Source organism: Monodon monoceros, unplaced genomic scaffold (assembly GCF_005190385.1).
Source record: "Monodon monoceros isolate NGI ecotype Baffin Bay Population unplaced genomic scaffold, NGI_Narwhal_1 Super_Scaffold_18, whole genome shotgun sequence".
Classification (NCBI taxonomy): Eukaryota; Metazoa; Chordata; class Mammalia; order Artiodactyla; family Monodontidae; genus Monodon; species Monodon monoceros.
The window spans coordinates 167,177,169-167,192,999 of NW_021703774.1; the positions used below are offsets into that span (position 1 = coordinate 167,177,169).

Sequence of the window (15,831 nt, forward strand, 5' to 3'; positions counted from 1 at the left end):
TACATGGGCTTCCCTCTATTAAGACAAAAAGAAGGAATAAATCTTTTTTTATTCCTTCCAGAAAACAGGCAGAGGCATTGTGTAACATTGGCTTAGGTAGGATTGCTGGCAGGTAACAGTAGGGGGAGCCGCTAGCTCATGTGAGACAGAGCAGGGTTTTGGGGAAGAAGGAAGTTGGCCGAGGAGACAGGCGGTGCAATGTAGTTGTTGCTGCTGACCTGGCCTGGATGTTTATATTAATCGATATGAGAGACCTTTCAACACTTGAAAATCATCTTCTTTACTGTTGCCTGCAAGATGCAGGCAGGCAAATATGTATCAAATAAATGGATCGTTTAGTTGTTACATTTTTGAAAGAGAAATTGCAGTGAGGGGCCATCTGGGTTTCCCAGTTGAAGTGAGAGTAAGTCATGGCGGATGGGAAACCACGATTCCGGAACGTCAAGCTCAGAATGTGGGGCTGTCGTAGATTGTAAACACGGCCCTAATCCGCCTCCTGACCTGTATCTGCGCATTATGCAACATGGCTTCGTAGTTCTTCTCATCTAGAAGTGGAATAGGTTTCTCCACACCTTGAATCTGGGCTGGCCTCATAGCTTGTGTTGGCCAATACAGTGCAGCGGAAGTGACAGGAGGGCAAGTTCCCCGAGGTCAATGGGGTGCGACAGACATGGTCTGTGCCACTACGAGGCCTGACCCTTAAAGTCATCCTGTGTGATTATGTGAGTTTCCTACCGCTGCTGTAACAAATTACCACCGATTTAGTGGCTTAAAACGAGGAAAATGTATTCTCTTAAGAGAGCCCTGGAAGTCAGAAGTCTGCAATAAGCCTTGTAGAGCTGAAAGTGTTGGGAGGGCTGGTTCCTTCTGGAGCCTCTGGGGTTGAACCTGGTTCTTTGCATTTTTCAGCTTTGAGGCTGCCTGGATTCTTTGGCTCAAGGCCCGTTCCCTGCATCATGACAATCTCTTGCTTCTGTCATCACATCTCCTTCTACTGCTTTCTTGCCTCCCTCTTTTAAGGACCCTTGTGATTACATTAGGCCCACCTGGACAACCCAAGGACAATCTTCCCATCTCAAGAGCCTTCAATTAATCATATCAGCCAAAATCCCTTTTGCCAGGTAAGGGAGCAGATTCACAGGTTCTTGGGACTAGAATGTGAACATCTTTGGTGGGGGAGCTGTTATTCTGCCCGTCATTCTGATCCTGCAGCCCTCTCTTTCCCTGCCCTGCAGATCGTAGAGGCCACATATTCCAGTTGGTTTAGCTGCAGGATAGAAGAGGATTACCCAACCTGCCTTGGGCTTTTCATGAGCCCCAAATAAGTATTGTGTTAATCCCGTAAAACTCTGGGGTTAATGTGTTACTGCAGCCTAGCTTCTCCTATCCAGATCAACACAGTCTTCCAGGGCTCTCCTTGGTGACCCTCAGGTTTTGGCCACAGCTCAGAGATGCCAACCCCACCCATCTCCAGACATTCTCAGCCCTTCCCTCCAATAGCTGAATGGCATGGGGAATCTTCTAGTAGTTGAACAGGAAATTCTGGAACCTCTACCATTGACTTATATGTGACCTTGATTGACGTTAGCCTTGGCCATGTGACTTGCTTTGGCTAAAGGAGTGTTCAAGGACATGATAGGCCGATGCCTTAACTGCGCTTCCATGGTTTGAATTTCTTTTCTTTAGCTAGGATGATCTACCATAAGAGGATCAACTCTCAGACAGCCACAGCCCCTTTAGCCTAGGCCCCAGAGAAAACAACCATGGATGAGACCTGTGCCCAACCCATCCGCTGGAACTCAGCCCAGATAGCCTGTTGCCTGAAGCAGAGCTGCCCAAGTGAGTCCAGACTATATCAGCTGAACCACTTTGTCCTAAACGTAAACACAATCATAAATGCTTGTTGTTGTCCTCCACCCCTTTGTTATGCAGCATTATTGTGGCAAGAGCTGACTATTACACTTGGCCCTGAGGGAACTTGAATTTCCTAAGTAGAGTCTCTGGCCACTTCCCACAACTGGATTTGTGTGAAACAAGGAGATGCCCCTCCACCCCTCCTCCAGGGAAGAGCATTCCCTCCATGTCCTTCATCATCCCCCTCAGTGCCCGTCCCGAGGTTGCATGTCCGGAGGTGCCCAGTTGCTGCTATAGACCAGGAAGAATACAGAGCCACAGACCGAGGTGGGGAAAAATGTTCTGTTTTAATTAAACTGACCAAAGAAGCCAAGACATGGACAGAAAGAGACTAAGAACAAGACTGGAAGTAGTTTAGAAAAGAAATGAAAACCAATTGCAGAGATGTCAGTGCCAGATGTAATGGAGGGAGCAGGGCTGAGCCTTCACGTCAGCTCCAGGATCACTGTCAGGGCGAGCACCAAGGTGAGCCGGATGCCAGCAGGGCCAGACGTGGAACCTGTGCAGGGAGCAGCGTCAGGGCCTGTGACCCACCCGCTTTGCTTTCTGGGGGGCACAGGTGTGTGTGGAGCCTGGGGACCACAGAGCTTTGAAGGGCCCCGGCCAAGAGTCTGGACTTCAGTGTTAGGATGGGCTGGGTTAAAGTCCTAGCTCTGCTATCTGTCCCACCTGATTGTGTGTGACCTCTTCCCTGTCCCAGGCCTGCTGCGTGGAGGTCAGGCTCCCTGGTGGCCATCAGGACACTGCAGTGGGGACTAGGCGTGGGGGCCTCCATCATGAACTGTGAGATTGGCTTACTGTGGGAAAGGGAGGGCTGGCAGGCCTGGGGGGAGTGTCTGTGTCCCATGGGGTGGTGCTCAGCTCGGGGGCAGCTGAGGGAGGGCAGTATAAAGGGCCCCACCATCCTATGAAGTGGTCAAGGGCCCCGGATCACAACCCCACGGTCAGCGCTAGACACATCTTCTTGGGACCATGGCAGCCGAGCTCTCTGAGAGAGACTTTGTCCCTCGAACTCCCTGCCAGCTGCTTAGGGATGCTTAATTGCTTTAGTGCCCACTCCTGACCTTTGACCCAGACTCTGCCCGACTAGAGGTCAATTATGTGCCTACGGCATGAGGGAGGGGCAAGGTCATACAAAGGGGCCGTTTGGGGGACCAGAGCTTTTAAGCTAGAAGCTCTGAGAGTGGAGACTTACCATTGGAGTCCTCCGTCCCTTTTGGGATATTTGGGTTTTCTGTTGGGAAGAACAGAAAGAGAACTAGAGCGTGGATGGCATTTGGAACTTGGCGAAGGAAGCCCCTCATCCAGCACCCGCTGTGTGGTGTCATGTGCACCCTCTCAGGGCAGCCACACAGCCTCTGAGGGCTGGGCGGTATCAGCCCCATTCTACAGATGGAAAAACTGAGGGAGGGGAAACAGTTTGCCCAGCGTTGCCCAGCTGCTAAGTGGTGGGTCTGGGATTTGAACCCAGGGTTCTCTAGCTCCAAAGCTGTTATGGTTTTAACCACTGAACTGTAGTGCTTCCCTGTGGGGCACCCTCTCAGGGCAAATTTACGGGACTTGGGCCCCTACTGCCCCCTCCTCCTTGGGAAAGCTCCAACCAGGGGCCTCCCCGGGTAGCCCTCCCGATCCTCTAGTTGGGCACAGCGTACCAAACACGATGAGCCGGGTGTGTGTGTCGGTGGAGCCCAGAGGGTTCTGGGCCGTGCAGCGGTACATGGAGCCGTTGAGCTCAGCGGGAACCCGCTCCAGCACCAGCTCCTTCCCGTCAAACTCAGTGCTGCCATCCAGGAGGCGGCTCCCGACCCGCGTCCATGTGAACATGGGCTCTGGGAAGACTTCGTTCTGTTGGCCAGAGCAGGAGAGAGTCGGGTCACAGGAGGAACCATTCTGCCAGAGCAGGAAGGGGCCAGAGGCATGGCCTGGCCAGGGTGGGTATTAACACATTTTCACCGGATGGGTTGGGACTGGCTGCCCAGACCCCAGGAAGGAAAGGACTCTAGGGCTGGAAGGAATGCCAAGATCCATGTGCCATGTCTGCTCTAAGTTGTAGGTGGGCGAGCAAATCCATGCGTGCACCCCATGCCATTCCTCGTGGAAGCCAATTCTGCCGTTACACAGATTAGGAGACCGAGACCAGCTGGCCGTGCTGGAGGTCAAGGGGAGGGTCTCAGAGCATGCTGCCAGGGATGCTCGTGTCCCGTTGGTGCCTGATGACCTCCCGCCACCCTTGCAGATGCTCAGAGAGAGGCTGACCTGAAATCCATGGACCAGAATCCTCACTGTGTCCCCGACCCGGGCTCTGCTGGGCGTCATCATGATTTGGGGTCCTTTGGGGGCAACTACAGGGAGAGGAAGGCCAGGTCAGAGAGGTGTGTGTGTGTGCGGGGAGAGGAGACTAAGCAAAGAGGTGCTGGCGGAACGGAAGAGAAAGTCCCCATCCAGATCATTCATTCATGCCTGCATTCATTCATACACGTTTCCCGAGCCCTGGCTGGGACCTGGGGATTTAATGGTGTACAGAGCACACTCCCTGTCCTTGTGGGGTTCACTCTCAGTGGGGTCAAAAGACAAGCACAAACCGGTGTAACAAGGGGTCAGATCGGAGAAGCCCAGGGCACAGTGGAGTCAGGGACACCCAAGGGAGGTGCCACCTGGGAGACGACTCAGCTGCTATAACAGGGAGAAACCTGCTCCAGCGCCCAGCACTGCTCAAAACACCCACACTCCTACCTACACTAAACCCTTGTGAGGTGCGCTCCTGCCATTATCATCCCCATGGTATAGCTAAGTTAACTGAGGCTCAGAGAGGGGAAGTAACTTGCCAAAGTTCACACAGTGAAGAAGAACTGGGATGAAATTTCTGGTCTCATTACCCTTGCTCCAGAGAGCCTTCTACCAGGTTAATATGCCCCGTGGGGTTTTCCTGGAATCTCTGGGTTGGAGGTGAGTGGAAGGTGGCAAAATGGGGGGAACCATCTCCCTCCTTGGGCCTGGCCTGTGCCCTTCCGGCCTCTCTTCCCCACCTGCTTGTAACACTTCTTTCAAGCCCCTTAACTTCTCTGAACTTGGGAGACAAGATGCCCAAGGGTGCTGCCCTCCTATGAACCAGAGCATATCGGGGATGGAAGAGCCACTGGGATCACTGAGTCCAATCTCTCAGGTTTCAGATTGGGAAACAGGCCCAGGGGTAACGAAGAGGCTTATCCGAGGTCACCCACAGAGCCAGTTTCTCTTGTCCCATGACTTTTGCGCCAGGCTTCTTTCTGCCAGATCCATTCATCACTCATTCATTCATTTAACAAGTAATCATTGAGCCAACTGTGTGGCAGGCTTTGGGGCAGGGCTGGGGACGCAGTGGTGATGGAGACACGTGCCTGCCGACACAGAGCTTACACTTTAGTTGGGGAGATATTTGACACACAAATAAGTACGTGAATAAGAAACTACTGGAGAGCCATGGCATTGTGTGGAGAATCGGACAAGTGGGGAGTGATGGTCTGAGTGTCTCTTCCAACGAGCTGACATTTCAGCTGAGATGAAGCTCCTGAAAAGGGTTCCAGGTGGAGGGAACAGCCAGGACATGGCGCTGAGGTGGAAGGTCAGGGGTGATGGGGGTGGGCACTGGGCCAGACCCCACGGAGCTTCCTGGGCCAGGGGGAAGCGATAGGGTTTTGATCAGAGTGGCATGCTCTGTGCCACTCTCCTTGGACATCTTCCAGGGGTGGCAGCAGGAGAAAAGCTTTGTCCCCAGGCCCTGGGGCTGGCCTGGGTTCTCCTCATCTGCCCCACCTGCTACCCGAGCCTCTCCTTCCCACTCAGAGCTGTCAGAGCAGAAATCAGAGCAACTGGCAGATGTGGGTGATTTCCTAGGCACTGCCAACCAATTTCATTCATGAAACCAAAGGACTATTAATTAAACCACGAGCAAGACACCTGAAGGGCCGTGTGGGGCGGGGGGAGGCATCAGCAGGGAAAGCCAGGCCTGTGAGAGGGGAGGGAATGGCGGGAAGGTGCAGGTAGCTTCCGGGGCTGCGTCCACCCACGTAAGAAAGGTGTCTAGTCTGTGTGCCCCTGGACCAGTCACTTCCCCTGGCTTTCCCCAAACACAGGGTGGGAACAGCCAAGGCAACCCTTGCCCACCCACCACACTGGGCTGTTAGGAATATCGGGAGATGGTGGGTTTAAGGGCTAACATTTGTCCAGAGCATCCTAAGTGCCTTGCGCTCTGTGACGTGCTTTAGGCACGACCTCATTTACACTTCCAAACTCTCGAGATTGTCCGCATAAGGCAATGAAGGCTTGGGGAAGTCACGTAACTTTCTCGTCTTTTTAATGAACATTCAAGTGCTGTCAAGGTCCCTTTGCAGGTGAGAAGCGCTGCATAGGCTGGCCTGGCCCTGCGTCATTCTGTCTCCTCTTCTCGTCCTGCTGGGATGGCACTGTCCTGCTGCAGCCAGCAGGGGGCGTGGAAGGGCATCCTTATCCCGGAGAAGCGTGAGCAGGAGAACCAGGGCGGACAACTTCCTCTCCTGGGTCAGATTCCTAACTGCCTCGGTTCCTAAAGACCCCGCCCACCCCCTTCGGGCCGCGCCTGGGCCTCCTGGCCCCAAGGGGAGGGAACTCACATTTATCAGGTGCCTGACATGTGCTAGACCTCATTCTAGGACCGTCTCACCCATCTTGGTGTTTATGAGGCAGGTTGCCATGAAACCCATTTTGCAGGCCGTAAAACTGGCTCCCAGGAGGGCAGTGGCTTGCCCGAGGTCACACAGCAAGGAAGTGGCAGGGGCGGGACCTGAAGTTGCACAGGTCTTTAGAGCGAAGCTTGGAACCCAGGGGTGGAGGAGGGGGAAAGCTGGATGCCTTCTTCCACGTGGGCAGCCAGACCCCTCCCCCGCTGCCCTGAGCTGCCAGGTCCAGAGGCTCCTGTGTGGAGCTGACCCCGAGAGGCAGAGGGTGGGTAGGCAAGGGGTCTGCTTTGCCCTCACTCTTCCAAGCTCGATCCTGGCAGCTGTCAACTGGCAAGAGCCCTGGTGGCAGGTGGCCCCTCTGACTCCTGCCCTCACTGCTGCATCAAGATGCTTCTGGAAGCCGGGCCAGCTGCTGTCACCCGCACGCTTCCACCACATGCTGACACCCACTAGCAGCTCCCGGTGGTCAAGTCCTGGCCCCTCTCTCCTGCCCCTAGAACACATCACTGAAGGTACCTGAAGAAGGTTCTCAGCCCCTGGGACTTCCCTCCCCTCAACCCCTGGACATATGGAAAGAGTGGGAGTCAGGAGACCCAGGATTGAGGCCTGTCTTCTACTCTCCAGTTACGTGACTTGGATGAATCAATTCAACTTGTTGGGCCTCAATTTTCTCACCTGTAAATGGGGAGAATAGACTGCTATCCTACTATTTGAGGAGTTGCTCTGAAAATGACAATGGGGGAGAGATATGAGATGGAAATGTGAAATGTGAAGTGGTGCGCATCTGTTCAGGGGCGTACAAAAAATCCTGATTATATAACTGCTCTCTTTACTCTCCTTAGCATTTTGCTGCAAGGAGAGCCTTGTGAAATCTCACGGAAAGCTCCTCTAGGCGCCCCACCACAGGAATTCTAGGTGTTCACTAAGACAACCACTCACCTGCTCATCCACCCACTTATTCATCCATCCACGCATACATGCGTCCATTCGTTAATCCAACCAAGCATTCATTCTATCCATCCATCCATCGCTCTATCATATTATTCATCCCTCCATCCAAGCATTTGTTCTATCCATTCATCTATCATTCCATCATATTATTCGTCCCTCCACCATAACATCCATCCCTCCATTTTCCATCCATATACCTACCCATAAACCTACTAATCCACTCACACCCATTCACTCATCTACTCGAACCATCTAGTTCTTTATGCCTGGTCTGTGTCGATCACTATGCAGGGCAACGTTGGGGATACAATAATGAGTAACAACAGTAGCTTATATTTACTGAGTACTTACTCTGTCACTATGCTAAGCACTTCGTATGCACGCCTTGTTTAATCTTCACAACAACCCAGAAAAGTATTAAGTAATTGATTATTAGGGAAGTGTTTATTAAGTCATATGTTACAGACTGTGCTGAGCCCTGTACCATGTGAACAAGGCAGGTAAAGACCCTGCCCACGTGCAACTTAAATTCTAGCGGAAGATCCAGGCAATAAGAAAGTGTATCATATACTTGCACGTGGAGATAAACGCAATGCCAGAAAGCAAAGCAAAGTAAGGAATTGATGGGGCCAGGAGGAGGAGGCTGAAATAGGGTGTTCAGGGAAGGAACCTCTGAGTAGAAGATTTGAGCAGAGATCTGATGAAGGAGGGATTGAGGATACCTGGGGTAGGATTAATCTAGGCGGAAAGGAAGGACAGTGCCAAGTCACAGAGGTGCGTCTGAGCTGGGCATATTCAAGGAAGAGTAAGGAGAACCCTGTGGCTGGAGCAGATGTAACAGAGACGAGTGTGAAAGATGAGCACCGTGGGAATGTAATTTTAGATGTGATGGCGGTCCAGAGGATTATTTTGTTTTGTTCTGACTTTCATATATTTTTAAATTGTGAGGAAACTCACATAAGGGAAATGCACTGTTCTTAAGAACACAATTTGACAAATCTTCATAAATGTGAACATCTGTGTCACCACTATCCCAGCCAAATTCGAGAACATTCCCATCCCTCCAAAGGTCCCCTGATGCCTCCTTCCAGTCAATTTCCACCCTCCATAGGTAAACACTGTTCCACTTTCTATCCTCAGAGGTGTGCTCCATGCTCTAGGAGTTCACATAAATGGAATCGTGCAGTTTGTACTCTTCTGCCTGGCTACTCTCACTCAGCACAACGTCTCTGAGCTTCGTCCATGTTGTCGGTGTATTAGGAGTTCATTCAACTGTGTTGGTGAGAAGTGGTTCATTATGTGAATATATCACAGCTTTGTTCATCCATTTTCCTAGTTACGGACATTTGGGTTTTTTACAGTTGTTTTTGTTGTTGTTATGCGTAAAGATGCTGTGAGCATTCAGGTCTTTGTGGACGTATGTTTTCATTTCTCTTGGGTAGATACTTAGGAGTGAAATTGCTGGGTCATAGGGTAGGGAGGGGTATTTTTATGTTTGTAAGAAACTACTAGTTTTCCAAAGCAGTAGCACTGTTTTATACTCCCAGCCCTGTATGGGGGTTCTTATTGTTCTACGACCTTGCCAACATTTGGTGGTGTCCGTCTTTCCCATGTTAGGCATTTTAGTGGTTGTGAAATGGTATCTCACTGAGGTTTGAGTCTTCATTTCCCCAAGGATGTATATCCTTTATATGCTGATTGGCCACTTGTATATCCTCTCTTTAAAATCTGAGTTATCATTATTGATCTGCAGTAGTTCCTTATATATTTTGGATACAAATCCCTCATCATATATCTGTACTGAGAGTATTTTCTCTCAGTTTGTAGTTTGCTTTTCCATTTCGCCACATTTCACTTTCTTAAAGGCATCTTCTTAGGAGCAGAAGATTTGGATTTTGATTAAGTCCAATTCACCAATTTTCAAATTTGCATTTAGTACTTTTTGTGACTCTTTAAGAAATCCTTGCCTACCTCAGTGTCACAAAGATATATTCCTGTGTTTTGCCCTAGAAGTTTTATGATGCTGGGTTTTACACTGAGGTCTGTGATTCATCTCAGGTTAATTCTTGTGTGTGTGTGTGTGTGTGTGTGTGGTAGAGGTCAGGTTCATTTCCTCCTTAAGTGTATCCATAGTTCCGGGGCCATGTATTAAGAAGCATTCTCTTTTCCCATCGAACAGCCTAGGGACCTTTATCAAAAATCAACTGACTATATGTGGGTCTATTTCTGGGCTCTTTTTTTGTTCTATCAATCTGTCTACCATTGGAGGGTTTTGGGTGGGTGTGTATGTGGATTTATATTTTAGATCAATCAGAGTGGAGAACAGAAATGCACAGAAGTGGAAGCAGAAAGGCCAGTTTTGGGGCTACTGTAATAATCCAGTGTGAACTGCTGGTGCTCAGATTGGGTGGTCAGAGAGGAAACCATGAGACAGGGTAGATGTGGGATATATTCTGAGGTTGAGCTGCCAGGGCTTAAGGATGGCTTGGCTGTTGGGTAGGAGAAAAGAGGGGGAAAGTGGGTGACTCCAAGGGTTCTGGCTTGATCAATGGGAAGAATGTAGTTGCTATCTACTGAGATGGGCTCTAGGACCACCAGGCATCTGTCTTCTTAGGGGCAGTGACATCTGAGCTGGGAAGGGCATCCCTGGCAGCGGGAACAGAAGAAGCAAAGGGTCATCACAGGGAGGCATGCCCCAACCTTTGTTGGCCTAACTTTTAAAGTCCTGACCAGATGACTGGATTCTGTGCTCCGGGGTCATCTCATGCAGCCCTCTGTCTCACCCCCATGGCCAGAGTACAGGGTGCCTTGACTGTGTGAAGGGCAAGCAGTCACTCAGGACCCCTCTGGTTCACACCACTCTCCACCGGCTACACCCACTGGCTCCGTGGGTCCTCACCACAGCCGCACCGGATGGGCAGTAGAGCTCAGCGGTTAGGAGCATGGGCCCTGGGGTCAGACCTGGCTGGGTGACCTGAGGAGAGTTGCTCTAAGCTTGGGTTCCCTTACTTATAAAATGGGGATAATGATGGCGTCTCTCCGCTGCCTGATAGGGTCACTGCAAGGAGATCTTGGAGAAAAGCATCTTGCATAGAGCCTGGCTGCCAGCACATGCTCCAAACATTTATGAGGTTACTATTACTCCCCCACTCAACAGGTCAGAGAACAAGGCTCAGAGACCTAAGAGGCTTGAGACCTCACCAACTGACAGCAGCTGGGGTAAGACGGGACGCCAGCCTGGGGGTCTCTTCACTCACCCACCCGATTTGGCCCCTTCGCCTGGGTGGCGCTCCTGTGTCCCCCGTGGGCACACACATATCTGTCATGCCCACTGCCTGTGAGTGGGCCTTTCTCTTGCTCTGATGATGGAGGTTGGGGGTGCACACCAAGGTGGCTCCGGTCAAGGGAACCATCTGGAATCTGGGACAGGGCAGGCAAGTGCTTTACTATGGCTTGGGATAGGGGGTGGGAAGGGGGTGGAACAAGCCAGTGGCAGCACCCCGTCCATCACTGGGAGATGTGAACTGCAAGCTCACCTTTCCAGCTGCTCGGAAGTCCTTGTCTGGTCTCGACTTTCTCATTCTCTGTGGGGGTGGGACAGGGAGCCCTCCCACGGGAAGTCGAGCCTGGGGCAAGAGACGCTGGGGGCGGCTTTCATGGGCAAGGCATCCCGTTGAAGGGTCGAGGCTGCTCTGCCTCCCAGCCTGGAAGCAGACTGTATCTTGGGGACAGGGAGGTTCAAATGCAAGAAGGAACTCTGGGAAGGATGGAGGGTCCAGAGAAACTGGGGGCGGGAGTTCTGGCAAGGTGGGAAGGCTGAGAAAGGGATCTGGGCAGGCTCTGCGTGGGGATAATCCCAGCGCCTGGCACAGGGCCTGGCTGTAAGGGGTGCTTGTGAAGTTTCTATGGCATGATGAGCAAATGGTACTCGGGGGGCAGGCACCATGACAACAGATGCCCTGAGGCAGCACAGTGAGTGGAGGCTAAGGGCAAGACACTGGGGCCACACTGCCTGCCTTTGAACCCTCCCCCACTTACCTTGGGCAACTTACTTAACCTCCCTGCGCCTCAGTTGCCTTGTCTGTGATATGGGATACTAATAACGCTGACCTCATTGAGTGACCATGAGGATTACCAGTTGGGTAACTGGGTTACTAATTGTGTTCATATGAGAAAAGCAATGGTCCATGGTATATAGTAGGTGTTCAGTAAATGTTAGCCCTTATTATTATTTTCTGTGTGGGCAAGTGGCCTGTGGGAATCAAAGGGCCATTTTAATCAGACTTCAGACAACTAACCCCATAGCCAGCAAGGATGCCCAGTCCTGGGGCTGGTAAGTTCAGTGGTTGGCATAGGGGAATTGGAGAAGGCACCAACAGACCTGGCTGGAAATCCCAGCTCTGCTACTTATAAGTTGGCGACTCAGAGAAAGGGACCCCACCAAACTGAGCCTCAGTTTTGCTCACCTGTAAAATGGGACTGCATGGTAAACTGACTGTGAGGAGTGAATGAGAGAATCCTTGCATATGTTCCTGGCACAGAGTACGTGTTATATGTACATGAAATCCTTTTCTTGGTGTTTGGTGCAGAGTTGGTGCTGGGTTTCCTGGTGGACTCGCTAAAAGCAGAGACGGCCTTTGGACCCCCAGGCACAGGCTGGGGTCTCAACCCTCGTCAGTCATTGCTATCTGTCCTCAGTCATGAGGGGCCTCGGTTAGGGGCTGTAGATGTTTCCATGCAGCTCTTCACCACTGCAGGAGATGCAGGGGACAAGCCCTGGCATCCTGGGCTGTGGTTTCAGCTGCTGGGTACCGAAAACCAAGGTCCAGAGGGTTGTGGGCAAAGAGGGCCAGTACTGGGTCAGTGTGCCCAGCTCCCTGCCCCACCCCACCCCAGTCAATACAAATCCTGGCTCTGAGAGCCTCATATTTCTAGTAGAGAAGGTTCCACATGTCCCGTCTCCCTGCCTTTACTCAGCTGGGAGGAGATGTACAAGGGGAAACAAGGATCTGCTCTGGGGACATACAGAGTTGGTGCTCTGTGGGAAGAGGAAGCAGGCCCCAGACGGGGATTGGATTCTCAGGCTGAGCTATCCCTGGGTATCCAGTTTCCTGGTTGCACCCACGTCCCACATCCCTGCAGATGACAGGGTTTCCATTGTACTTAAAAGTGTAAGCGAGAGCAGTATCCTCCCGCATCCTATACGTTCCCTACTCCAAGCTGGCAAAACTACCTTCAGTATTCCTGACCCTAATCCGACAAGCTTCCGACCTGCCACACTCATGATCTTTACCTAGTAACTGTCCCTGCACTCATGGGTCTCTTATTTCAATCGAGAAAACCCCTTTGTCACCTCCTATGTTCCCATCCTTCCCTGGACGTTTCCTGACCTGACTCAGCAACTCTCCCTTATGAGTCCCAACTCCTGTGTCTTCTTCACTCACCCAGCAAACTTCCCTGGGAGTGTCCTGTTCCATCTTCAATCTTGAAAACCTCCCATGTTTCTAACACTGATCTAGCAAAACTTCCGTGACTTCCATATCTTTGATCCTGCTGGACCAAACTCCCCAGACCTCCCTGTAATTTCCTATGTCCTCCAACACAGCTCAGCAAACCTCCCAAATAGCCTGACTCTGACCTCCGTGCCTAACCCCGACCCTGGCTCGCTCCAACTTCCCTTCTCCGTGGTGGCCGGCAGCCCACCCTATTCCAAGGCTCCCCACCACCCATCTCTGCAGGGGCCCTGCAGAGTGGCTTCCATCGAGCCTCACCCAGCGTGACCTCTGCCTGCATGGGCATCGACAGTGCCGGGTGCGTGACCTCACAGCTGAAGAGGGCTTCGTTGTCGATCTGCGGGTTGAGCGTCCAGGTGAGCAGGGCGCGCACCTCCACGGTGCCGTCACTGCCCGGCGTATGGCTGTGGCTCAGGAAGTAGACAGGCTCAGAGCTATGGACCCAGCGGGGGAACTCGCGGCTCACCACCGTCTCGGGGATGTTCTCGGTGGTTGGCTGGAGGGGGATGCTGGGATCCAGGGTCAGGCTGCGGGAGGGGCGCTCTGTGTAGGAATGCCCGCCCCGGCTGTCAGCGTCCAGCAGGGACAGTGACCTCTGCATCTTGGTGTCGTCCAGGTCACGGTGCAGCAGGCCGCGGAAGGGCCTGCTGTCCTGGAGGGGGCCAGAGCTAGCAGCCGGCGGCTCTGACAGGGGCACTGCGTCGATGGGTTCCCCATCTCGTTTGAAATAAACCTGAAATTGCAAGGAGGGTGTGGGAAAAGATTTTGCCCCAATGACATGGACCTCCCAGTGGGCTCTCGGAGGAACTGGCCACAGGAGTCCAATCCTTCAGGAGTCTCCTCCTCCTAGTAGCCTTCTAGATGGACCGCTCTCTCCCCCCAGCACCCCAAGCGCTCTGAGTCAGCTCGGTTCAATGGGGACGCGCAGGCTCTGGTGGCAGAGGCTGAGCCGGTGAGCCTCTTTGGGCCTCAGTTTCCTTACTGAGAACACTTACTTCATGAGGCTGGTGGACGCTTAGAAACAGTGCGTGGAAAAAGCACCCTGGACACGGCCCTGGCAGCCCCCCTGGGCTCCAAGGGTGTGGTCCGTGCCCACCTGGGGAGAGCAGGTGGGTGAGAGCGAAGGTGGAAGAGCGCCAGAGATTAAGTGAGATGTCAGAAGGAGAAGGAAAGGATCTGTGTGTGTGTGCGCACATCCTGGAGGTTTTGGAGAGGAAGACAGGAAACAGGTGTGCGTGTGGGAAGGCGCTAGGTGCGGAATGAGGCAATAGGCCGCATATTCTCACTTCCTCCGCCAACAGAGAATTGGAGTTTTGAGAGGCGGCATTTCATTTAACTTGCTGTCTTTTTATTTTGGTACATATGCCAGGGGCCTGTGGGGATTGGGTGTATTTTTTTTTAAATAAATCGATGGGAGACAGGGTGAGAGGAGGACAGGAAGCAGCTCTGGGGACGCTGGTGCCAGTGGGGAAAGGGAGCCGGAGGACGCGGGGGAGGACCAGGTTGGGGGGGCGAATGAAACGTGGGGTGCGCAGAGTCTGTCAGAGTTTACAGCTCCAACGAAGAATCTCTTATGCACATAATAGCCTGCTTTGGGGTTTTTCTTTCTTTCTTTCTTTTTTTTTGAAAAGTGCTTCAAAAGCAGGTTTGTAATTTATGTCAAAGAATTCTTTCAAGTTTTGATATCCCAGGCAAACGTAAGGTGCCTGGAATGTGGGGAGATGAGGACCTTTCAGGTATATATATATATATATATATATATATATATTTTTTTTTTTTTTTTTTTTTTACATATATATATTTGAATATTGTACTGCTGTGTCTTAAATGGCAGGAGATGGCCAGCTCGGGGAGGAGGGGGTCTTCCTGCAGCCCCAGGGCGGTGAGGAGACTTTCTCTGTGCCCTGCAGAAAAGGAGTTTTTCTTTGGGGAAAAAGACGAGCTTGTCTCATTTTCGAGAGGGCAGACGTCTTTATGGGCTCCAAAGGGAAATCTTGGGACCACGCTCTTCTCTCGCCAGTTGCTGGCTCTGAAGCTGCTTTTTCGTCTGTGTCCTCAGGACTGTAAGGTGCAGGTGGAGGGAGATGGGCCTCATCAAAGGCTCATCTCTGCACCCCCGCCTACTGCCCCCTGTGCCTCTGAGCACCTGCTTACTGCCCTGTCTTGGTTCTCTCCACTCCTGTCCTGTCCTGGACAGCTGGTCCTGGGGTGGGGCTGGCCCGGTCCCAAGGTCACCCCACTGGACCCTGCCTGTGAGACAGTCAAGGGTCTGGAAGGAGGAGAGCCCCTGCCTCCCCACCTTGAACTCTAATCCCCCTCTCCAAGGCTCCAGCCCCACCCCTAGTGATGTGTGAAACTCACAAGGTCAAGACTCAAAGTATCATATAAGGTCAAAATTGGCCTTGGGAGCACGTAGCCCATAGGTTCTCAGTATGGTTCAGGGAACTCTCAGGGTTCCACAGAGGTGCCTCAGGGACCCATTAGGGCAACTTGCCCTTCCTTCACTTTTAAATGTTTTCAACATGGGGCTTCCGTGTATTTGAATCAGACCAAACAGGTCCTGCTGCTTCTAAAAATGCTGGAAAACTATAATGTTGCCCACACCCTAAACCTCCTCAAAGAACCTGAGAAGCAGAGGGCAGGTCTCCTTGCTCAGGGTCATTTGGTGCATGTGACGTTAGGGGCTAGAACACAGGCCCCCACATGCTCTCCCATCCTAGCCCCTCCCCCCACCCCCCCCCCCCCCCCCCCCCCCACTG

General features: G+C 52.2%; 1 protein-coding gene across 1 annotated transcript in view; it reads right to left on the minus strand.

Annotated features, from left to right (window-relative positions):
* Positions 1-2,339: 2,339 nt before the first annotated feature.
* IGSF21 (immunoglobin superfamily member 21) overlaps positions 2,340-15,831 on the minus strand; it is a 245,141-nt gene continuing 231,649 nt past the window's right edge. The window contains exons 6-10 of the mRNA XM_029230255.1: positions 13,331-13,805; positions 4,171-4,256; positions 3,567-3,759; positions 3,110-3,148; positions 2,340-2,413 (exon numbers count right to left, since the gene is read on the minus strand). Of these exons, the coding sequence (XP_029086088.1) occupies positions 2,340-2,413; positions 3,110-3,148; positions 3,567-3,759; positions 4,171-4,256; positions 13,331-13,805 (867 nt within the window). The remainder of the gene's footprint in view (positions 2,414-3,109; positions 3,149-3,566; positions 3,760-4,170; positions 4,257-13,330; positions 13,806-15,831) is intronic.